We start from the raw sequence: 24,283 nt of genomic DNA on the forward strand, positions 1-24,283 counted from the left end.
AGAGAAGGGATCAATTTTTCAACATCGACAGATTCTACAACATCGCATTCAGAGCGAACAACAGAGTAAAATCCCTCTGTCAAAAGGAAAAAGTGCACCTCGTCAATCTGTGGGACAACTTCTACTTTGTTAAAATGTCTCCACTTCAATGCGGCCGGAGCAGCAAGGTTAGGTAGGCTGCTCAACAACAGTATAGACACGTCACAAATCACGTGACCATACGGGAACATCTCCTTAATGCGCTTTCTGCCTATTTTATGAACGAAACGAACAATAAATTAAGACAAAATGTCAATTTCAACCGCAACCGTGTTTTACTTACAGATGTAACATTACTTGCTAGTGTCAGACAATACAGCCTATGTCTGAAATTGCCTGCAAAAACCGTCTGAATAAATCGATTTCTTCGCAGTTTCACCGGGTTCCTGCAGTGTGAACATTTTGACGAGTCATATTATTACCAACGGGTACTGCATCTTACGTGAGCGTTATCCTGTATTATTATAGCAAGATTATCCCTTTCAAATATGGCTAAAGAGGTATGGTTAAGTCACCACTTCAGGTTCTTTGAAGACAGAAAACGAAGTGAGAACACGTACACGTTTTTCATGTATGCCATCCAGTAATCGTACATAGTGGAACTAACCTTAAGTATTTATCTCCACAGTTATCATGTCTACACGTCATAGTTCAAGAAATATGGCTGTCAAACGACTTGTTTAAAACATGGGTGGCTAGAGTTAGAGACAATAGAAAGTCTTGTGTCTAGTGTGTCACAAATAAAAGGGACATTCTAAGATATGTTTAACTGATAGGTCAACATGACAGGCAATGCACTGAGGAAACTGCCTCTGTGCCCCACTTGTCATCAGATACTTATGGCTTGCATAAGTATGACCGATCCGCAACTTGGTGAAAATAATGCTAGACCTCCTGTTCGTTGGGCAGTGGAGCCATGACTGAACAGAAGGTCTAATACTCTTTAGTGAAAGATTACTTGTCAAACTAGATCAGTGGTCTTGCCACTGGTCTCTCTAACAAGATCTAATCATTTTAAAATCTGGAATGGGGATTGCTGGAACAGTGGTCAAGCCTAGTTGCTTCCTTGACTGCTACATCAGCCCCTTCATTACCGGCGATTTCAACGTGGGACGGAACCAACATAAATTTACATTTACTCTTCTTCTATCGATTAACAGAAAAACCCAATCTTTAATTTCTTGGACCAAGTAACAAGATGGAAACAACTTCCCTAAAAATAAGAGACTCATCGAGTCTGTATACAACAAAACTCGTACCATGGCAGCAGCTAGAAAATATACATTTTAAAGCATTTATACCTTCCAGCAGTTCTGCTGTAAAAACGGAGGAAACTACAGGTAATCTATTTTTAATTACGATGTCCGGCATCACCAGAGCACCCTACTCCACGGTTTTTATTTATCCATCTGTATATATGCCGATGGCGTTCCAGTGTTCAGATGCATGTTCAACAAAATTTGCCTCGAGCTGAGCATCCAAATATCTTTTCTCATATCGTGCTGTGCATATTAACGTTTTTATTTTCCTAGGGGAATATTTACGGATGTCAAAATCTGCCACTGCTGAAGTCCCATCTTATTGGCAGAGTATGCCAGGCGAACTTCAATTGGCTTTGGCAGTTTTGGTTTGCGGTGTCTTATCAATTGGTCGTTTTACACATTTGTACTTTGGATTGAACTTATTACAAAGTACTCTTGATAGGTATCACAAACCTCTTTCCCGATAATAAATAGTGGAGGAAATCCAGCATCTACATTCAAGCTCTCCACAGAAGTGTGGAAAGCTCCTCTGCATATACGCAGTGACATATCTTGATCCTTGTCAGCTTAGCTAATGTTGTCTTACTTGCTGATCCATAAATCTGGCATCCGTAATCTATTCTACTAAGACACAAGGCCTGGTAAATTATTAAAAGTGAACTTCTATCGCCTCTCCAATTAAAGCCACAAATTGCCTTTAGGATGTTTAGTCGAAGCTTTACATTACTTACCGTTTCATTGATGTATTGAGTAAAAGTTCATTTCTTGTCAAAAACAACACCAATATACTTTACACGATCTTCATATGCAAAGATAGAATGATTTAAAAATAATATAGGAATCTACGTCTTAATCGACAAAAAACTAATGTCTTTAGTTTTCTCAGAGGAGAATTTGAAGTCTCTAGTATTTGCCCAAGAATTTGCAGCATTAATAGTCGCCTGAATCTTGTGGGAAATTTCAATAGCTGTAGATCCAATACAAAATACTGCATAGTCATCTGCAAATAACTGTCCTTGTATTCCAACAGGGACTCTCGAATGGGATCAATAATATATTGATGTTGGTAAAAATAAATATATTCCGTGTTCGAGTTCGTCAAAGGTGAATAGAAGATTATATTCCTCCGAGTTAGAGCTAGTAGGAAGAACAACCGTGCTATTGTTCCTGATGGTTTGAAATGAAGGAGAATGAAGGGCGCTTGATATATTTGCAAAGTACTTACCAACAGCTTCAGTTACCTCCCCTGTATTAGATATTTGTGTGCCTTGTGCTTTCTGTATAAGTATACCGTAGATGGTACAAATCTACCTTACAATTTTCACATTCTATTCCAGACCAGAGAGATGGGAGAATCGTATTAAATGTTCTCTTGTTTTGCAAGAGCTCTTTTATAGGTAATTTTATCAATAAGACAAGAGTATCTATGCTATCTTTTGTAACAAGTTCTTGTTATTTTCCAGCTCAATGCAAAAAAATCGTTCCACCAAGGGACTGTAGGACGACGAGGCTTTCCTGATGTTCTAAGGATTTAGACATCGTGGCCCCATATATCAAAATACTCATAAGATGTTTAAATGCTAATAAAGGACTTTGAAATTGTTTTATGTTACAATCAACTTTAGTCTAGCTATAGAACAGACCCTAATCTTCCACTTGGGTAAAAATGGAGATGAAGTATTCTGCCGTTATCATTTTCATTCACTGACCACCGGAAGTCTAACCTCAAGATTAAAGATCAGAGTGCAAGGTCGATAGAGTCCCCGCGAGCCCCTCTCCACCAAGGGGCTCCCCCGCGAGCCCCTCTCTCCCGAGGGGCTCCCCCGCGAGCCCCTCTCCATCGAGGGGCTCCCCCACGAGCCCCTCTCCACCGAGGGGCTCCCCCACGAGCCCCTCTCCACCGAGGGGCTCCCCCGCGAGCCCCTCTCCACCGAGGGGCTCCTCCGCGAGCCCCTCTCCACCGAGGGGCTCCTCCGCGAGCCCCTCTCCACCGAGGGGCTCCCCCGCGAGCCCCTCTCCACCGAGGGGCTCCCCCGCGAGCCCCTCTCTCCCGAGGGGCTCCTCCGCGAGCCCCTCTCTCCCGGGGGGCTCCTCCGCGAGCCCTCTCTCCCGGGGGTTCCTCCGCGATCCCCTCTCCACCGAGGGGCTCCAACGGGAGCCCCTCTCCACCGAGGGGCTCCCCCGCGAGCCCCTCTCCGCCGAGGGGCTCCCCCGCGAGCCCCTCTCCGCCGAGGGGCTCCCCCGCGAGCCCCTCTCCGCCGAGGGGCTCCCCCGCGAGCCCCTCTCCGCCGAGGGGCTCCCCCGCGAGCCCCTCTCCGCCGAGGGGCTCCCCCGCGAGCCCCTCTCCGCCGAGGGGCTCCCCCGCGAGCCCCTCTCCGCCGAGGGGCTCCCCCGCGAGCCCCTCTCCGCCGAGGGGCTCCCCCGCGAGCCCCTCTCCGCCGAGGGGCTCCCCCGCGAGCCCCTCTCCGCCGAGGGGCTCCCCCGCGAGCCCCTCTCCGCCGAGGGGCTCCCCCGCGAGCCCCTCTCCGCACGAGGGGCTCCCCCGCGACCCCCTCTCCGCCGAGGGGCTCCCCCGCGAGCCCCTCTCCGCCGAGGGGCTCCTTCGCGAGCCCCTCTCTCCCGAGGGGATCCTCCGCGAGCCCCTCTCTCCCGAGGGGATCCTCCGCGAGCCCCTCTCTCCCGAGAGGCTCCCCCGCGAGCCTCTCTCGCCCGATTTACTGTAGTGAAAGAAGTTGGATTTAACTATATTCGAGTACGAATTTTTGACAAGCTTCTTGGCGTGGTCCACGCTGATATGCTCATCTAAGGAGTACGGCAAGTTGATACAATTTCACCCATACTATTTACAGCTTGCTTGGAAAATATTTTCTGAAGATTGAGTTGGGAAAACAAAGGTTTAAAGATTAATGGCAAATATTTATGGAACATTTACAAACAAAAATTTATAATTTGTTAAGATCAGTTGTGTATGGTTTCAGAGTTATTACCGATTCTAAAATATTTCCCAAGTCATTTTCCTTTCCAAGGTTATCAAGAGATAGGGCTTTTGGAGTCCCTGCTCCATCAAGAGAAGTAGTCGTGGCAAAATGCCTAAAATATTGTATTCCTTTGAGGATTGCAGTCGCCCTATCCTGTGAGACTCTACACAGGACAGATTACCTGTGGGGAGGGTATCTGGTCATTTCGCTACGTGGCCAGTTCACTACCAACCATTTCGCTACATTGCTCGGTCGTTTCGCTACATCGTTTCGGTCGTTTCGCTACATTCTTCAGTCGTTTCGCTACATTCTTTTTTTCCGCATTCGACATACGAATATGATAAATAAAACAAAATGTGCAGGTTTATAAAGTTGTTTTCGTTTCGCTATATGGCCAGTTCCCTACCAATCATTTTACTACATTGCTCGGTCGTTTCGCTACATATTTTTGGTCGTTTCGCTAGATTGTTTCGGTCGTTTCGCTACAATGTTTCGGTCGTTTCGCTACATTGTTTCGGTCGTTTCGCTACATTTGGCTATATCGTTCGGTCGTTTCTCTACATTCTTCGGTCGTTTCGCTACATCTTTTCGGTCGTTTTTATCGCATTTGAGATACGAATATGAAAAAAATACGATGTGTGTAAATTTATTAAGTAATTATGTAGGCGACAGAAGTAGAATTTGCTTAATGAGGTGATTTGGCGATAGATAAAATTGTTTTTATCGGGCCTTATTTTATGCAATCGTTCAGGAAGATTATCCGGTAGATAATTATAAAACAGTGACTTATCATGTGCATTACCAGAGCTGGGCGCGTTCCTTGGTTTGTTCCGCTTTCGTTTGGTTGCGGTTAGCGCTCCCAAACTATTAAAGCAAAGCGATGGTGGGGAGAATGCAAAGCTATCGGGTGCGGGGGACACGGTAGGGATATGGGAGGGTAGGCAGAGGGAAACTAGACGGGTGTCAAACTAGATGGGGGTTGGGGATGGTCGAGACTAGGGGAGGAAGCCAGTGCAAATTCCCGGGTCAGGAGCAGGGGGGGGGGGGGATGTACAATATTTAGATTATGGATAGGAATAAATTCCAAACCTTATGAATAAATATGGAGATAACAAAAGGTATGAGGGATACGGCCATTAGTGTCGAAAATCAAGAGTTATATTCTAATTTAATTTTTTTTTTTTTTTGGGGGGGAGTTACATGTCATGTAGTGTCCCGATGGTTAGACACTGGTTAAAGGTTATTTTTTAATTTGCACTTCTTTTTTTTTTCTTGACAGCCTCACACTAACGTAGAAGTTCCTTGAACGCATTGAACTGAGTCATATAACTACCTATGTGCTGATGCTCACGAAAAGTTGTAATACTACAAGGTATTACAAGGCAATGCGTTTGAACTTACAAACATTACCTACGATTTATTCAACTTCATCTCGAACATAGGCAATAACTGCAAATGCGTTTATACGTTCAAGGTACGAGTTGATAGGGGGGATGGGCGGTAGAGCACGAGGCGACGGAAGACAGTGGGGTCACGAAATTTTGGTGAGTTGGGGGGGATTGTAGTAATGGTGAAGGATGAATTAACAAAGGAGGGGGGGGGATGTTACCGGGTGTGGGGGACACGGGGGGGACGGAAACTAGACGGGAGTTGGGGGGATGGGAAGAGACCAAACTTAGGGAGCAAGCCACTTAATTTCCGGGTCAGGAGCACGGGTGGGGCTGGAATCTTCAGGTTATGGGCATTAATAAATTGCAAAACAGTGCAAAATGTGGAGATCCCCCCCCCAAAAAAAAAGTAAGTCGTGTTGAAAATTAGATTAATTCTCGTACAGTGTTGAGAAAGGGGGTAGAGAGTATTGTCTCGATGGTTACACTGGTGTAAGGCTATTGTTCAATTTGCACTCTTTTGCACAAACATTAATCCTCATGGCAGCCACGTTAACGAGGAAATTTCTTCAACGTATTTCCTTAAAGGCTCGCATAGACGATCTCGCGTTGCCCGACAGGCACTCTGGCAAATTAGGTGGGCAAATGATTGGATTGCTCGTGTCCGTACTTCACCTACATCAGACAAAGCCTGTCGCCTGGGGTTGTGCTGTCGACCACCGCTAGTTGACGACTCCCCGTACGTGATTCTTGCTAATCACTACTCATGTGTACGACACACGGACTTTGCTAGGTAGACGGACAATGATCGATCGTGCGTACAGGTTTTTATGCCCACTGAAATCGAACAAATGAACAAGAGTACATCCTTGCTTACGTGCTGCTCCACACTAAGTTGTAATATCAGCAGTAATGAGGAAATTAGTTTCAACTTTCAAATGTTACCTGCGAAAAATCTTAGCCACGATTGTACCCACTTCTTGCGTGGCGGATATGCAAGAAGTGCGTACAATACACTGTTGCACCGTATCGTATCACTAGGTGGTGCGCAAAGATGATACGATACGTGGAAATGCAACAAGTGTGGACCCGGCTTTGGAAAGCGTTCTGAAAGAACGTCTTTCAAGGTATAGAACATATTACCAACAATACTCCATTCAGTAAGTTGCAACAAAATGACAGTTCGTCAGGCAGTACCGTAGGCTCTCTAAATCGAGAAATACAGCTATAGTCTTCTCTTGTGCTACAAAAGCACTGTAGCTCTCCCTAGAGTGATGGTTAAGGGGTCAATGGTGCTTCGATTTTTTCGAAAACCGAACTGCCTATTTGATAAAAGACTTTTAGACTTCAAGTAACATATGGGTCTATAATTGTGGGGAAGACTTAAGTCTTTTACAGGTTTTAAGATAGGGACAATCATTGAATTTTCCGTGATTTGGGAGAAGTTCCGGTACTCCATGAAATATAAAAAATATCTAAAAGGAATTTTTTGTTACTTGGGGGCAGGTTTGAATTCATGGGATAAATAATATCTTCTGGAGATGTTGGTAAAGATAAAGATACTGCATGTTCGAGTTCGTCAAGGGAGAATAGAAGATTATCTTCCTCCGAGTTAGAGCTAGTAGGAAGAACAATCGTGCTATTGTTCCTGATGGTTTGAAATGAAGTAGAGTAGTGAAGGACGCATGATATATTTGCAAAGTACTTACCAAAAGCTTCGGCTACCTCCTTTGTATCAGATATTTGCGCCTTGTGCTGTCAGTAGAAGTAAACTGTAGATGATACAAAGTTAACTTGCAATTTTTCTATTATATTCCAGACCAGAGATAGAATCGTATTTTAAATCGCTGATATATCTAATAAAGGATTCCCTTCTTGCTTCTTTAAATGTTCTCTTTTCCAAGACCTCTTCAATTGGTAATTTTATCAACAAGACAAGGGTATCTACGATATCTTTTGTAAAAAGTTCGTTATTTTCCGGATCAATGCCAAAGAATCTTTCCTCCAAGAAACTATAGGATTACAAGGACTGCCTGATGTTCTAGGTATACTGTAGACATCGTGGCTCCATACATCAAAATATTCATAAGATGTTCAAATGCTGATAAAGAATTTTGAAATTGTTTGACGTTACAATCAACTTTAGTCGAGCTATGGAGCAGGCCCCAATCTGCCTTGCCTGTCTTTCACTTAGGTAAACAAGGAGGAAGACCCCCGCCCGAGGGGACTCGGGGAGGAGCCCCCGCCAGAGGGGGCTTGGGGAGGAGCCCCCGCCAGAGGGGGCTCGGGGAGGAGCCCCCGCCAGAGGGGGCTCGTGGAGGAGCCCCCGCACGAGGGGGCTCGGGGAGGAGCCCCCGCACGAGGGGGCTCGGGGAGGAGCCCCCGACCGAGGGGGCTCGGGGAGGAGCCCCCGACCGAGGGGGCTCGGGGAGGAGCCCCCGTACGAGGGGGCTCGGGGAGGAGCCCCCGCACGAGGGGGCTCGGGGAGGAGCCCCCGTCAGAGGGGGCTCGGGGAGGAGCCCCCGTCAGAGGGGGCTCGGGGAGGAGCCCCCGCCAGAGGGGGCTCGTGTAGGAGTCCCCGCCAGAGGGGGCTCAGGGAGGAGCCCCCGTACGAGGGGGCTCGGGAGGGAGCCCCCGCACGAGGGGGCTCGGGAAGGAAGTCCTCGCACGATGGGGCTTGGGAGGGAGCCCCCTCACGAAGGGGCTCGGGAGGGAGCCCCCGCTTGTTAGGCGAGGGGGGCTCTGGAGGGAGCCCCCGAACGAGGGGGCTCGGGAGACAGCCCCCGAACGAGGGGGCTCGGGAGGGAGCCCACGCACGAGGGGGCTCTGGGAAGGGCCCCTGTCCGAGAGGGCTCTGGGAACTCATTGAAAAGTACCGAAGAACAATTACAAATATAAAGAATAGATTCCTGGGAAAAACATTGTAATTTCAGGCAGCCTTCCCACATTCAAGAGAAGGGATAAATTTTTCAACATCGACAGATTCTACAACATTGCATTCAGTGCGAAAAACAGAGTAAAATTCCTCTGTCAAAAGGAAAGTGCACTTCGTCAATAACTGGGACAATTTCTAATTTCTTAAAAAGGTCTCCACTTCAATGCGGCCGGAGCACCAAGATTAGGTAGGCTGCTCAACAACACCCTGGCCGATATCAGAAGAAAAACCTCATTACCAAAGCCCCCATCAACACTTCCGTAATACAGCATAAAAGAAAAGGGACAGATATCAACCTCTGTTACGTTAGCGTACGAAACAAATTCCAAGATCTACAAATCCCCGGAGCGACAGGTAACTATCACGTGATAGGAGTAACAGAAACATGGTTGGACACATCAAGTCGAGAATTTATCAAGGAATACGGTTTGCCGGGCTACTCTATTTTCAGTTGCCAAAGAGAAAATAGAATAGGCGGTGGAGTAATCTGCTTGGGAAAACTTCACCACGGAGCTAAACAGTGCTGTAAATATCGGTGTTCCCTATCGTCAGAGGCGTCCGCCAACAAATAAACCAAAGTGGTGGAATAGGCAAATTAGTAACAACCTCTCTCGTTGAAAGCGTGCGTACAAAAAATATTTATCAACTAAAAGCCAAGACGATAAACTAACACTAGACAGAATTCGCCGCGAAACCAAAACACTCATAAAGCGTAGTAAGAAAAATCTTGAAGAGTATATTGCTGAGGCATGCAAATCGAACCCTAAACAATTCTATAGTTATGCGAATAAGAAGAAAACTCTTACCTGCTGCATTGGACCACTATACAACGATGAAGGTAAACATACGAATGATGAAAATGCGATGGCCTCAACCCTTAATCAATTTTTTGCATCCGTCTACATAGACGAGGATTGCTCAGTGTATCCACCAGAGTATAAAATGTCCCAAAACGTCTTAAATCAACTCATAATTACCGAAAGTGATGTCGCACAAGTAATTGATAAGCTCAAAATAAATAAAGCCCCGGCACCTGACAAAATTTCTCATAGAATTCTGCGAGAAGTCAAAAATCAAATCAGTAAACCCTTGTGCATCCTTTTCAACAAATCTTTAACACTTGGTAAAGTCCCATCAGATTGGAAATGTGCTAACGTAACACCAATATTCAAGAAAGGGGCAACTACAGACCGATTACCCTAACTTCGATTGTGTGTAAACTGTTAGAGACCATCATTCGCGACAGTGTAGTGAAATTTCTAGAAGAAAATAAAATTATGAACGATTCACAACATTTTCGTAGCAAACGCTCATGTTTAACTAATCTCCTTGACTTCTTTCATGACGTCTTTAGCAAATACGAGGAATGTAGATCTGTTCATATAATTTATCTAGATTTGCAGAAAGCTCTGCGCCGTTACTCAGGTCTTTCTTTTTTCTCTTTTTTTTTTAACTAACGTAGCCTAACCATTAATGTTTCTAAACTGGGTATTGAGTAATAGGTGTAGCGTTAGGAGTTCTTCCCAATATTTCTTAAACCAAGATTTATATGGACCATATACTAATGTAGCAATCTGACTAAGTTGAACCACGAGCTGCTTTGACATTCTACGGAGATTTGTCTGCGAAGCGTATTGACACGTCACAAATCACGTGACCAGCGGGAACATTTCCTTGATGCGCTTTCTGCCTATTTTATGAACGAAACGAACAATAAATGAGGAAAAATTGTCAATTTAAACCGCAACCGTGTTTTACTTGCTGATTTAACAAAACTTGCTAGTGTCAGACAGCACAGCCTATGTCTGAAATTGCCTGCAAAAACCGTCTGAATAGGTCGATTTCTTCGCAGTTTCACCGGGTACCTGCAGTGTGAACATTTTGAGGCGTCATATTATTACCAACGGGTACTGCATCTTACGTGAGCGTTATCCTGTATTATTATAGTAAGAGTATCCCTTTCAAATATGACTAAAGAGGTATGGTTAAGTCACCCCGCGAGCCCCTCTCCCCCGATGGGCTCCCCCGCGAGCCCCTCTCCACCTCAGCCGAGAAGCAAGGTCAACAAAACAGAACTTGTCAGTGTTCCGGCGACATCGCCCCTTTAGCTGTCGTCACCTATGCCACCCAAAGGCGTCAACGGGTCAGAGTCTGGGATGATGGGAGGTGGGGGACGGTATTGACAAAGCGATGGTGGTGGGGGTGGGGGGGTGAATTAACCGAGGAGGAAGGCAAAGCTATCGGGTGCGGGGGATACTGTAAAAATATGGGGGGGGGGGCAAATGGAAATTAGACGGGTGTCAAACTAGATGGGGTGAGGGGGGGTGGGCGATACTAGACTAGGGGAGGAAGCCAGTGCAAAATCCTGGGTCAGGAGCAGGGGAGCACAATCCTTAGGTTATGGATAAGAATAAATTGCAAAACATGAATGAATATGGAGATAGTAAAAGGGATGAGGGATATGGCAATTAGTGTCGAAAATCAAGAGTTAAATTCTAGTTAAGAAGTGTTGGGGGGGGGGGGGTTAGAGCTCGTGTAGTGTCCCGATTGTTACACATTGGTGAAAGGCTATTGTTCAATTAGAACTTTTTTTTTTCTTGACAGCCTCACACCAACGTAGAAATTTCTTGAATGCATTGAAGTGAGCCATTTAACTCAAGAGTACACCCTTACCTATGTGCCGATGCTCACGCAAAGTTGTAATACTACAAGGAATTACAAGGCAATGCGTTTGAACATTCATATGTTACCTGCGATTTATTCAACTTCATCTCGAACATGGGCAATAACTGCAAATGCGTTTATACGTTCAAGGTAGGAGTTGACACTTTTACTGGTCGGAGCAATAGGGAGGAGGGGCGGTAGAGCACGAGGCGACGGAGGACAGTGGGGTCACGAAACTTTGGTGGGTGGAGGGATTGAAGCAATGGTGAAGGATGAATTGACCAAGGAGGGGGGGAAATTACCGGGTGTGGGGGACACGGTGGGGGACGGAAACTAGACGGGAGTTGGGGGGATGGGAAGAGACCAGATTAGGGGAGCAAGCCACTTAATTTCCGGGTCAGGAGCACGGGTGGGGGTAGAATCTAGGTTATGGGCATTAATAAATTGCAAAACAGTGCAAATTATGGAGATCCCCCCCCCAAAAAAAAAGCAAGTCATGTTGAAAATTAAATTATTTTTCGCTCAGTGTTGAGAAAGGGGGTGGGAGGCTTTTAGAGAGTGTCTCGATGGTTACACTGGTGTAAGGCTATTGTTCCATTTGCACTCTTTTGCACAAACATTAATCCTCATGGTAGCCACGTTAACGAGGAAATTTCTTTAAAGGCTCGCATAGACGATCTCGCGTTGCCCAACAAGCACTCGGGTAAATTAGGCGGGCAAATGATTGGAATGCGCGTGTCTGTACTTCATCCATATCAGACAATGCCTGTCGCCTGGGGTTGTGCTGTCGACCACCGCTAGTTGACGACTCCCCGTACGTGATTCTTGCTAATCACTACTCATGTGTACGACACACGGACTTTGCTAGGTAGACGGACAATGATCGATCGTGCGTACAGGTTTTTATGCCCACTGAAGCGAGCAAATGAACAAGAGTACATCCTTGCTTACGTGCTGATCCACACTCCAAGTTGTAATATCAGCAGTAATGAGGAAATTAGTTTCAACTTTCAAATGTTACCTGCGAACAATCTTAGCCACGATTGTACCCACTTCTTGCGTATCCGTATACAGCAGGCGGATACGCAACAAGTGGGTACAATACCCTGTTGCACCGTATCGTATCACTAGGTGGTACGCAAAGATGATACGATACGTGGAAATGCAACAAGTGTGGACCCGGCTTTGGATAGCGTTCTGAAAGAATATCTTTCAAGGTATAGAACATATTACCAACAATACTCCATTCAGTAAGTTGCAACAAAATACCACTTCGCCAAGTAGTACCGTAGGCTCTCTAAATCGAGAAATACAGCCATAGTCTTCTTTTGTGTTACAAAAGCACTGTGGCTCTCCCTAGAGAAGTGGTCGGGGAACAGGGGTAAATTACCCCAAATGGGGTAAATTAGAAATTTTGGGGGGTAATGAACGTGCTACGGATGTGGATGTGGTAAGTGAGGGAATCTAATATGAAAGTTGGAGAAAAAAAAAAAATGCATCAAAGATCCCACGATCTTTAAAACTAGGGAAACTGAGAAATATCAGTATTAAAACTGTTTCATTAGTAGTGAATCAGTATTGAAACTTTTTCACCCTCAGTGAGACCGCTTTTGTGTTGTTGTCTTGGGGGTGGCATTTGCTCCTTGATTTATCGGTCTTTATTTAGCCCCTCGTCATCTACCGGGTGGATTTTTGACCTGGCGTGTTAAGGGAGAAACAACCACGATCATAGGTAAGGGAGGCCTAGATAAGGGGAAGAAGAGCAGGAGTGAAAGGTGGTGGTTGTGGTGGTGGCAGCTTGGATAGTGTGGTTTATCATTTTATGTGGCGTTAATATTTTGGTTCATTCCTGATGCGTTTATAGAATAGCTGCTGTTATGTGATGATCGGTTGTAAACTACTGAACTGGTGTTGCTGTAATGTGTGGCGTGTTTGTGGGTTACTAGTGCTGGCTGCTGATTGGTCGGTGCTATGATCGTCTGATCACGTGATTGCTGATTTGATTGTTCAAGGACGATGGTTGACTATGAATTGTAGGGCAGTGAGACAAAGGCTTTGGGAGTGTGTGTACTTGATTGAATGTTGGATGTTGTTGTGTGGAATCTGAGAAGCGTTTTTTCTTTCAGCTGTTTGTACATAGGCAGTGATAATTGCTTCAAAGTGTTTAATCGTTATTTTGCTTCTAATATCTAATTCTCATTATTCTCATTTTGTCGTTTGAATTATATTTAATACATGTCAAAACCACAGATTGTGTTGGAGTGACGTCATGGAGTGGCTGGCTGGACGATTATGCTTGATTTTAACTAGCAGTTCACGTTGGTGGAGGAAGTCTGTTGACTGACAGTGATTATAATTAACGTTTAGTGTGGTGAATAAGTTCATGTTGCATCGTATGTGTAATTGCTGCAGGTGTGTGTGGTGTAAATAGGTGTGTGGTGCAGGTGTTCAGGTGTTGGTAGCCTGTTGACTTCGTTACCTTGGTTATGTGGTAAAATTTCAGATTGTTCCCCCGACGAAATCTACCCCCAAGAAAATCAAAACACATAGATTCATACATAAATACGTGATAGATTTGTTTTTTATTTTCAGATGGCATCAGCAAGGAAAAGGACATATCAGGCAGAGTTCCTTAATTATGGCTTCACAGAAATAGAGGACAAAGGACAAATGAAGCCTCAATGTGTCGTTTGTATGAAAGTACTGACTACCGAGTCTTTCAAAAAGAATCAACTGAAGAAACACTTGGACAAGGTTCATTCACATCTGTCTTCCAAACCACGGGAATACTTTGAGAATCTGGAAAAAAACAGTCAAAAGACAGAGACTGGAAAGTAACAAGAGTGCAACGTTTGACCAACGTTCAGCTGCAATAGCTAGTTTTGAAGTGGCATGGTTGGTTGCTCGAAACAAGAAACCACATACTATTGGTGAAGACTTAATCAAGCCTGCGGCTGTAAAAATGGCAGAAAGAATGTGTGGGCAGAAAGTAGCTAAACAAATGAATACAGTACCTTTGTCTGCTAGAGTTATTAAAGAAAGAATTTCCATCTTGGCAGAAAATGTGAGAGAACAAGTCATTTCTTCAGTAAAATAGAGTAAAGAGTTTGCCATTCAACTTGATGAGACTACAGATGTCAGTAGCAATTCACAATTGGTGGTATACGTTCGATATAGGGGCTCTGATGAAATCGAAGAAGAAATATTGCTATGTTCTCCTCTTGAGTTGAGAACTCGTGGTATTGATGTGTTCAATAAGGTTGATGCATGCTTCAAAAAACCAAGTGTTGATTTGAAATGGGAAGATTGTATTGCAGTATCAGTTGATGGAGCTCCTGGCATGCTTGGTCACGTCAATGGTTTTGTGGCTTTGGCCAAACAACAGAATCCAGATATTCTAGCCATCCATTGTATGATACATCGCCAGGCATTAGTTGTGAAGAATTTGGAACCAGAAGTGGAAGCTGTGTTAAATGATGTGGTTAAGATTGTCAATGTTGTAAAAGGGCATGCACTAAACACGAGGATGTTTCGTGATTTATGTGAGGATGGAGAGGCTGAATATTCAACCCTTCTTTTCCATACGGAAGTGAGGTGGCTTTCACGTGGAAATGTCTTGAATAGAGTGTGGGCTCTTAAAACAGAACTCGAAATGTTTCTGACTGATCAAAAACACACACTTGCAGAAAAGTTCAGAAAAACAACCTGGCTAGCTCTTCTTGCATACTTAGCTGACATTTTTGGGCATGTAAATGAACTGAACAAAGAACTGCAAGGAAAGAAAGTCAATCTCCTGTTAGCAAGGGAAAAAATTTCAGCATTTGTATCAAAGCTTCAGTATTGGAACCAGAAAGTAAATGTCAATAAGACTGCTGCCTTTCCAAAACTGGGAGAGTTTTTGGAAGAATGCCAAGACTGCAGTCTTAGTGACATAAAGGAGTCAGTCACAAGGCACCTGACCAAACTTAGAAATAGGTTCTGTGACTATTTTCCAGAACTTGATTCACATACTGTCAGCTGGGTTGTAAATCCCTTCAAAAGTGAGCTGGCTGATTTGCCTGAACAGCCTGAAGGATTGGCAGAAGAGCTTATTGAACTTCGTTCCAACAATGAAACAAAAATGGAATTTGAGAGCAAGGATGATCTCTCAAGTTTTTGGATGTCAAAAACTGCAAAGGCTTATAAAACTGCACATATGGAAGCAACTAAAATGCTACTACCTTTCGCAACAACCTACGTTTGCGAACAAGGTTTTTCTACCCTTGTAAATCTAAAAACAAAATACAGAAACCGGTTGAATCCTGAAGACAGCATCCTAGTAGCAGTAACATCAAAAATCCCTGATATCGAGTTTGTTGTATCCAAGATGAAACAGTATCATTTTTCCAAAGCCTGAGGGAGTTGATATGAATATATTGAATATTTTAATCTGATATTGAAATATTAAAGATTTCAATTTTTTTTTTTCATTATTTCTCTTTGTGTGTCATTCTTATGCCAGAAAGAATAACATTACTTTTCTTTGTGTGCCATTCTTATGCCAGAAAGAATAACATTATATTTCTTTGTGTGCCATTCTTATGCAAGAAAGAATAAAAATTTTCTTTGTGTGCCATTCTTATGCCAGAAAGAATAACATTATTTTTCTTTGTGTGCCATTCTTATGCAAGAAAGAATAACATTATTTTTCTTTGTGTGCCATTCTTATGCCAGAAAGAATAACATTATTTTTCTTTGTGTGCCATTCTTATGCCAGAAAGGATAAACATTTTTCCCCATAATAGTGGATTCAATAAAATTTTCTTTTGTTATTGTATGAATTTGAAATACATGATGGTCAATAGTTTTGCTTGTGTGCCATGTAATGCTAAAAAGAGTGTTTTATTTCTGTTTATAAATGTGATTCCTACGTTTTTTTCTTGTGTGCTATTTCCATGCCAAAAAGACAGACTTTTATTTCCTATGATAGATGAAATTAACAATTAAACATTTTTCCAATATACATTTTTTGTTTATTTATTACTATCCATGAATTCTATAAGTAAATTGGTTTGTCCACCAGAGTACTTCCAAGTGTGGGGGTAAATTCATTTTACTACAAATTCTATTGGGGTAACACCCATAAAAGTTACCCGACCCCTGCCCTAGAGGGAATGGTTAAGGGGTCAATGGTGCTTCGATGTTTTCGAAAACTGAACTGCCCATTTGATAAAAGACTTAGACTTCAAGTAACATATGGGTCTATAATTATGGGGAAGACTGAAGTCTTTTAGAGGTTTTAAGATTGGGACAATTATTGAAATTTTCCGTGATTTGGGAGAAGTTCCGGTACTCCATCAAATATTAAACATGTCTAAAAGGCGGTAGGTTTGAATTCATGGGATAAATAATATCTTCTGGAGATGTTGGCAAAGGTAAAGATATTGCATGTTCGAGTTCTTCGAGGGACTAAAATCTACTGTTTCCAAATTTGCTGATGACACAAAACCGTGCGGAGTGGCAAATGATCACTCAAACCAATTAGATATTCAAGAAGATTTAGATCAATTACAGCAATGGTCTGAAAAGTGGCTAATGAAATTTAACACAAGTAAATGCAAGGTAATGCACATAGGTAAAAATAACAGTAAGTACGATTACAAGTTATTTGGAAATTCATTAACAAAAGTGAATAGTGAAAAAGATCTCGGCGTAATTATCAGTAACGACCTCAAATCATCCATGCAGTGTATTTCAGCCTCTGAGAAAGCAAACATGATTCTAGGACTGATTGCGCGATCTTTTGATTTCAAAAGTCCATCACTCATTAACAAACTATATAAATCGTTAGTTCGTCCACATTTGGAATATGCTGTTTCCGTATGGTCACCGAATCTCATTAAAGACATTGACAGACTGGAAAAAGTACAACGGCGAGCCACAAAACCGATTCCAAATATCAAAAATAAATCATACGAAAATCGACTAAAACATATGAATCTGTTTTCCCTACAAAAGCGTAGACTCAGAGGTGACTTGATACAGTTCTTTAAGATTCTAAAGGGAATTAACAACATCAAAAGTGACAAAATTTTCACATTGAATGAGAATCCGACAAGAAACAATGGTCTCAAATTGTCCGGAAATAGATTCAATTTGGAAGTAAGTGGAAACAACTTTGCCAACCGTGTAGTTAATGAATGGAATATACTTCCTGCACAGGTAGTGCAATGTAATTCAGTTCAAAGCTTTATGAATCATTTAGATAAACACCTAAGCAAGATGCTGTAATGATTATAATTTATTTTATATTATTGGTTTTTGTTTTGTTATCATTTGTCTGTCTGATTTATTATTAGTTATATATGTCAATTTATTATTATTTACTATTTACCTGTTTGTTTATTATTTAACTATACCTATACATTTATTTATGTATCTTATTTGTTATTTACATTATTACAGTTTTTATTTATTGTTTTATTATTATGATTTTTTTCTTTCGAATCCGACCTAGATATGGACCAAAAGGTCTCCTGTCGGCATGCTCCGCCTTTGTAATCCTTTGTAATCCTTTGAGTTAGAGCTAGTAGGAAGAACAATCGTGCTATTGTTCTTGATGGTTTGAAATGAAGTAGAGTACCGAAAGGACTCTTGATATATTTGCAAAGTACTTACCAAAAGCTTCGGCTACCTCCCCTGTATTAGATATTTGTGCCTTGTGCTGTCAGTATAAGTAAACTGTAAATGATACATATTCACCTTGCAATTTTTCTATTCTATTCCAGACCAGTATCGTATTTTAAATCGTATTTATTTATTTATTTATTTATTTAATCGTATTTAAATCGTATTTTAAATCGCTGATGTATCTAATAAATAATTCCCTTCTTGCTTCTTTATATGTTCTCTTTTGCAAGACCTCATCTATAGGTAATTTTATTAACAAGACAAGGGTATCTACGATATCTTTTCTAACAAGTTCGTTATTTTCCGGATCAATGCCAAAGAATTGTTCCTCCAAGAATCTATAGGATTACGAGGACTGCCTGATATATCTAATAAATAATTCCCTTCTTGCTTCTTTAAATCTTCTCTTTTGCAAGACCTCTTCTATGGGTAATTCTATTAACAAGACAAGGGTATCTACGATATCTTTTGTAACAAGTTCGTTATTTTCCGGATCAATGCCAAAGAATTGTTCCTCTAAGAAACTATTGGATTACGAGGACTGCCTGATGTTCTAGGTATAGACATCGTGGCTCCATACATCAAAATATTCATAAGATGTTTAAATGCTGATAAAGGAGTTTGAAATTGTTTGACGTTACAATCAACTTTAGTCGAGCTATGGAGCAGGCCCCAATCTGCCTTGCCTATCTTTCACTTAGGTAAACACGGTGGAGGGCACCCCCCCGAGGGGCCTCGGGAAGGAGCCCCCGCATGAGGGGGCTCGGAGGCCTCGGGAAGGAGCCCCCGCCAGAGGGGGCTCGGGAGGGAGACCCCGCATGAGGGGGCTCGGGAGGGAGCCCCCCGCACGAGGGGGCTCGGGGAGGGAGCCCCCCGCCAGAGGGGGCTCGGGAGGGAGCCCCCCGCCAGAGGGGGCTCGGGAGGGAGCTCCCGAACGAGGGGGCTGGGGAGGGAGCCCCCGCACGAGGGGGCTCGGTAGGGAGCCCCCGCCCGAGGGGGCTCGGGATGAAACCGGCGCACGAGGGGACTCGGGAGTGAGCCCCCGACAGAGGGGGCTCGGGAGGGAGCCCCGCACGAGGGGGCTCGGGAGGGAGCCCCCGCACGAGGGGGCTCGGGAGGGAGCCCCCGCACGAGGGGGCTCGGGAGGGAGCCCCTGCACGAGGGGGCTCGGGATGAAGCCCCCGACCGAGGGGGCTCAGGAGGGAGCCCCCGCACGATGGGGCTCGGGAGGGAGCCCCTGCACGAGAGGGCTCGGGAGGGAGACCCCGCACGAGGGGGCTCGGGTGGGAGCTCCCGCTATAGGGGGCTCGGGAGGGAGCCCCCGCCAGAGGGGGCTCGGGAGGGAGCCCCCGACAGAGGGGGCTCTGGGAAGGGCCCCCGCACGAGGGGGCTCTGGGAACTCATTGAAAAGTACCGGAGAACAATCACAAATATAAAGAATAGGTTCCTGGGAAAAACATTCTAATTTCAGGGTTCCTTCCCCAGATTCAAGAGATGGGATCAATTTTTCAACATCGACAGATTCTACAACATCGCATTCAGTGTGAACAACAGAGTAAACTCCCTCTGTCAAAAGGAAAAAGTGCACTTCGTCAATTTCTGGGACAACTTCTACATCGTTAAAAATGTCTCCACTTCAATGCGGCCGGAGCAGCAAGGTTAGGTAGGCTGCTCAACAACACCCTGGCCGACATCAGAAGAAGTAAACTCCTTAGCCGAGCCCCCATCAACACCTCCCTAATAGAGCATAAAAGAAAAGGGACAGATATCAACCTCTCTTACGTTAATTCTCGCAGCGTATCAAACAAATTCCAAGATTTACAAATCCCGGGAGCGACAGGTAACTATCACGTGATAGGAGTAACAGAAACATGGTTGGGCACATCAAGTCGAGAATTTATTAAGGAATACGGTTTGCCGGGCTACTCTATTTTCAGTTGCCAATGAGAAAATAGAATAGGCGGTGGAGTAATCTGCGTGGGAAAACTTCACCACGGAGCTAAACAGTCCTGTAAATATCTGTGTTCCGTATCGTCAGAGGCGTCCGCCAACAAATAAACCAAAGTGGTGGAATAGGTAAATTAGTAACAACCCCTCGCATAGAAAGCGTGTGTACAAAAAATATTTATCAACTAAAAGCCAAGACGATAAACACTAGACAGAATTCGCCCCGAAACCAAAACACTCATAAAGCGTAGTAGGAATAATCTTGAAGAGTATATTGCCGAGGCATGCAAATCGAACCCTACACAATTCTATAGTTATGCGAATAAGAAGAAAACTCTTCCCTTCTGCAGTGGACCACTATACAACGATGAAGGTAAACATACGGATGATGAAAATGAGATGGCCTCAATCCTTAATCAATTTTTTGCATCCGTCTTCATAGACGAGGACTGCTCAGTGTATCCATCAGAGCATAAAAATGTCCCAAAACGTCTTAAATCAACTCATAATTACCGAAAGTGATGTCGCACAAGTGATTGATAAGCTCAAAATAAATAAAGCCCCGGCACCTGACAAAATTTCTCTAGAATTCTGCGAGAAGTCAAAAAACAAATCAGTAAACCCTTGTGCATCCTTTTCAACAAATCTTTAACACTTGGTAAAGTCCCATCAGATTGGAAATGTGCTAACGTAACACCAATATTCAAGAAAGGGGCAACTACGGACCGATTACCCTGACTTCGATTGTGTGCAAACTGCTACAGACCATCATGAGCGACAGTGTAGTGAAATTTCTAGAAGAAAATAAAATTATGAACGATTCACAACATGGCTTCCGTAGCAAACGCTCATGACGTCTTTAGCAAATACGAGGAATGTAGATCTGTTGATATAATCTATCTAGATTTTCAGAAAGCTCTGCGCCGTTACTCAGGCTTTTTTTTTTTTTTTTTTTTTTTTTTACACCTAACGTAACCTTACCATTAATGTTTCTAAACCGGATATTGAGTAATAGGTGTCTCGTTAGGAGTTCCTCCCAATATTTCTTAAACCAGGATATATATGGACCATATACTAAGTGTAGCAGTCTGATGAAGGCCGTGGGGGGTGGAGGCATCGACACCAAGCTGACCCACGAGCTGATTGACATTCTACGGAGATTTGTCTGCGAAGCGTATTGACACGTCACAAATCACGTGACCAGCGGGAACATTTCCTTGATGCGCTTTCTGCCTATTTTATGAACGAAACGAACAATAAATGAGGAAAAATTGTCAATTTAAACCGCAACCGTGTTTTACTTGCTGATTTAACAAAACTTGCTAGTGTCAGACAGCACAGCCTATGTCTGAAATTGCCTGCAAAAACCGTCTGAATAGGTCGATTTCTTCGCAGTTTCACCGGGTACCTGCAGTGTGAACATTTTGAGGCGTCATCTTACGTGAGCATTATCCTGTATTATCCTGCATTATTATAGCAAGATTATCCCTTTCAAATATGACTAAAGAGGTATGGTTAAGTCACCACTTCAGGTTCTTTGAAGACAAAACGAAGTGAGAACACGTACACATTTTTCATCTATGCCATCCAATAATCGTACATAGTGGAACTAATCCCAAGTATTTATCTCCACAGTTATCATGTCTACTCGTCATAGTTCAAGAAATATGGCTGTCAAACGACTTGTTTAAAACATGGGTGGCTAGAGTTTGAGACAACAGAAAGTTTTAGTGTCTACTGTGTCACAAATATTTGACAGCAAAAATTAGTTGCCTCAAACGTCATTGTAAATAAAAGAAAACTGCGGAAATATTACGTCAGTACCAGCTACGGGAAGGTAGCAGAACTGCTTGTCGGCTCATTCATTGCCTGGAAAGCCAACATGGGATGGCACCCAGCAAAATTTGCACACATATTTTTTATCATGTTCGGATCTCAAATGCGATAAAAAAAAAAAGTGTAGCGAAGTGTAGCGAAACGACTGAACAATGTAGCGAAACGACCGAAACAATGTAGGGAAATGGCCGAACAATGTACGAAGTGTAGCGAAACGACCGAACAATGTAGCCAAATGTAGCGAAACAACTGAACAATGTAGCGAAACGACCGAAAGAATGTAGCGAAACGACCGAAAGAATGTAGCGAAACTACCGAAAGAATGTAGCAAAATGGCTGATAGCGAACTGGCCATGTAGTGAAATGACCGAATAATGTAACGAAACACCCAAAGGACACGAAAAGAAACTCAAAAAAGATAATTACAGAAGAGATCTGAAAAAATAGCTTCCCACACAGAGTGATAGATACTTGGAACAAATTAGACAAAGAAACAGTGTGTGCAAACACTATTCAAGATTTTAAGAAAAAACTTGATGCTGAAAGATACAAAGACGGGTTACCACGAGCATAGCTCCCTTCCCGTATAATACAACTAGGTACCGCACCATTGAGTCAGGTACTTTATAAACCTACACACATTGTATTTTTTATCATATTCGTATCTTAAATGCGAAAAAAAACAGTGTCGCGAAATGTAGCGAAACGACCGAACAATGCTGAGGGGCTACCTCCCTTAAAGTGGCAAAACCCCTCCTACCGTCAGCCCCGGGGCCTGGTGCTCCCCATTACCCAAAAATACAGGAGACTTGCAACTGGATCCCTGGAACCCAACCCTTTACAGATCTGAAGTCTGCACCTCGAGGGGCCTGTCAGGGGGTGAATGCATCTAGAATATTGGGTATCCAGTTCCAAACTGGAAGACAAGCCAAGGCCATCAACAAACCAAAAGATGGAGAGAACAACGAAATAGTCGGAAGAAATAGGCCTGACTACAATTTGTTGTACTAGCAGCCGAGAAGCAAGGTCATCAAAACAGAACTTGTCAGTGCCCCGGCGATATCGCCTCCTTGGCTGTCGTCACCTTTGGCCCCCAACGGCGTCAACGGGTTAGGGGTGATGAGAGGTGGGGGGACGGTTTTGATAAAGCGATGGTGGGGGTAATGCAAAGCTATCGGGTGCGGGGGACACGGTAGGGATATGGGAGGGTGGGCAGAGGGAAACTAGACGGGTGTCAAACTAGATGGGGGTGGGGAGATGGTCGACACTAGGGAAGGAACCAATGCAAATTCCCTGGTCAGGAACAGGGGGGTACAATCTTTAGGTTATGGATAACAATAAATTGCAAAACATTATGAATAAATATACATACATACATATACCAAGGCTTTTTCCCCCTTTCAAGGGAGGTAGCCAAAAAGGGAAAGGCATAAAAACACTCCCACCCATTTCATCCCTAAATACACTCCACACCCCTCCCACCCTCCCTCTCATCTGAGCACCTCCTGGATGACGGGTCATCCCTGCACCTTGCCCACCGCCCTGGGTCAGAAGCAGTGTCGCACGACACAGCACATCCACAGCAAGGCCGCTTCATTTAATCGGCGACCCCCCCGCTCCGGCCCCCCTTGCATAAATATGGAGATAGCAAAATCGATGAGGGATCCGGAAATTAGTGTCGAAAATCAAGAGTTAAATTCTAATTAAAAAGTGTTGGGGGGGGGGGGGTTAGAGGTCGTGTAGTATCCCGATGGTTACACACTGGTGAAACGCTATTGTTCAATTTGCACTCTTTTTACTTGACAGCCTCACACTAACGTAGAAGTTTCTTGAACGCATTGAAGTGAGCCATATAACTCAAGTGTACACCCTTACCTATGTGCTGATGCTCACGCAAAGTTATAATACTACAAGGAATTACAAGGCAATACGTTTGAACTTACAAATGTTACCTGCGATTTATTCAAATTCATCTCGAACATGGGCAATAACTGCAAATGCGTTTATACGTTCAAGGTAGGAGTTGATACTAGTACTGGTCGGAGCGATGGGGGGGGGGGAGGGCGGTAGAGCACGAGGCGACGGAGGTCAGTGGGGTCACGAAACTTTGGTGGGTGGGGGAGATTGAAGCAATGGTGAAGGATAAATTGACCGAGGAGGGGGGAAAAGTCACCGGGTGTGGGGGACACGGGAGGGCCGGAAACTAGAGAGTTGGGGGGATGGGAAGAGACCAGATTAGGGGAGCAAGCCACTTAATTTCCGGGTCTGGAGCACGGGTGGGGGGTAGAATCTTTTGGTTACGAGCATTAATAAATTGCAAAACTGTGCAAATTACGGGAATCCCCCCTAAAAAAAAAAAAAAAAAAAAATCTATGTTGAAAATTAGATTAATTCTCGCTCAGTGTTGAGAAAGGGAGTGGGAGTCTTTTAGAGACTAGCGTCTCGATGATTACACTGGTGTAAGGCTATTGTTCAATTTGCACTCTTTTGCACAAGCATTAATCCTCATGGCAGCCTCGTGTTAACGAGGAAATTTAGTTAACATATTTCCTTAAAGGCTCGCAT

General features: G+C 43.8%; 1 protein-coding gene across 1 annotated transcript; it reads left to right on the forward strand.

Moving 5' to 3' along the window:
- Positions 1-821: 821 nt before the first annotated feature.
- On the forward strand, positions 822-15,662 carry LOC143040850 (protein FAM200C-like). The gene is made up of 4 exons (XM_076212291.1): positions 822-891; positions 1,572-1,666; positions 13,859-14,100; positions 14,444-15,662. Exons 1-4 carry the CDS (start codon positions 822-824, stop codon positions 15,660-15,662), a joined length of 1,626 nt encoding a protein of 541 aa, XP_076068406.1.
- Positions 15,663-24,283: the final 8,621 nt, after the last annotated feature.

The sequence above is a fragment of the Oratosquilla oratoria genome, chromosome 29 (genome assembly GCF_046742065.1).
Source record: "Oratosquilla oratoria isolate Oo_2021 chromosome 29, ASM4674206v1, whole genome shotgun sequence".
Taxonomy (NCBI): Eukaryota; Metazoa; Arthropoda; class Malacostraca; order Stomatopoda; family Squillidae; genus Oratosquilla; species Oratosquilla oratoria.

What these genes read in the sequence shown, in the direction of transcription:
- LOC143040850 (XM_076212291.1), top strand. Translation starts at nt 822, where the DNA reads ATGACAGGCAATGCACTGAGGAAACTGCCTCTGTGCCCCACTTGTCAT. An exon ending in GATACTTATGGCTTGCATAA is followed by an intron (nt 892 to 1,571) that starts GTATGACCGATC and finishes TTATTTTCCTAG; the next exon opens with GGGAATATTTACGGATGTCA. An exon ending in CAAAAGACAGAGACTGGAAA is followed by an intron (nt 14,101 to 14,443) that starts GTAACAAGAGTG and finishes CGTTCGATATAG; the next exon opens with GGGCTCTGATGAAATCGAAG.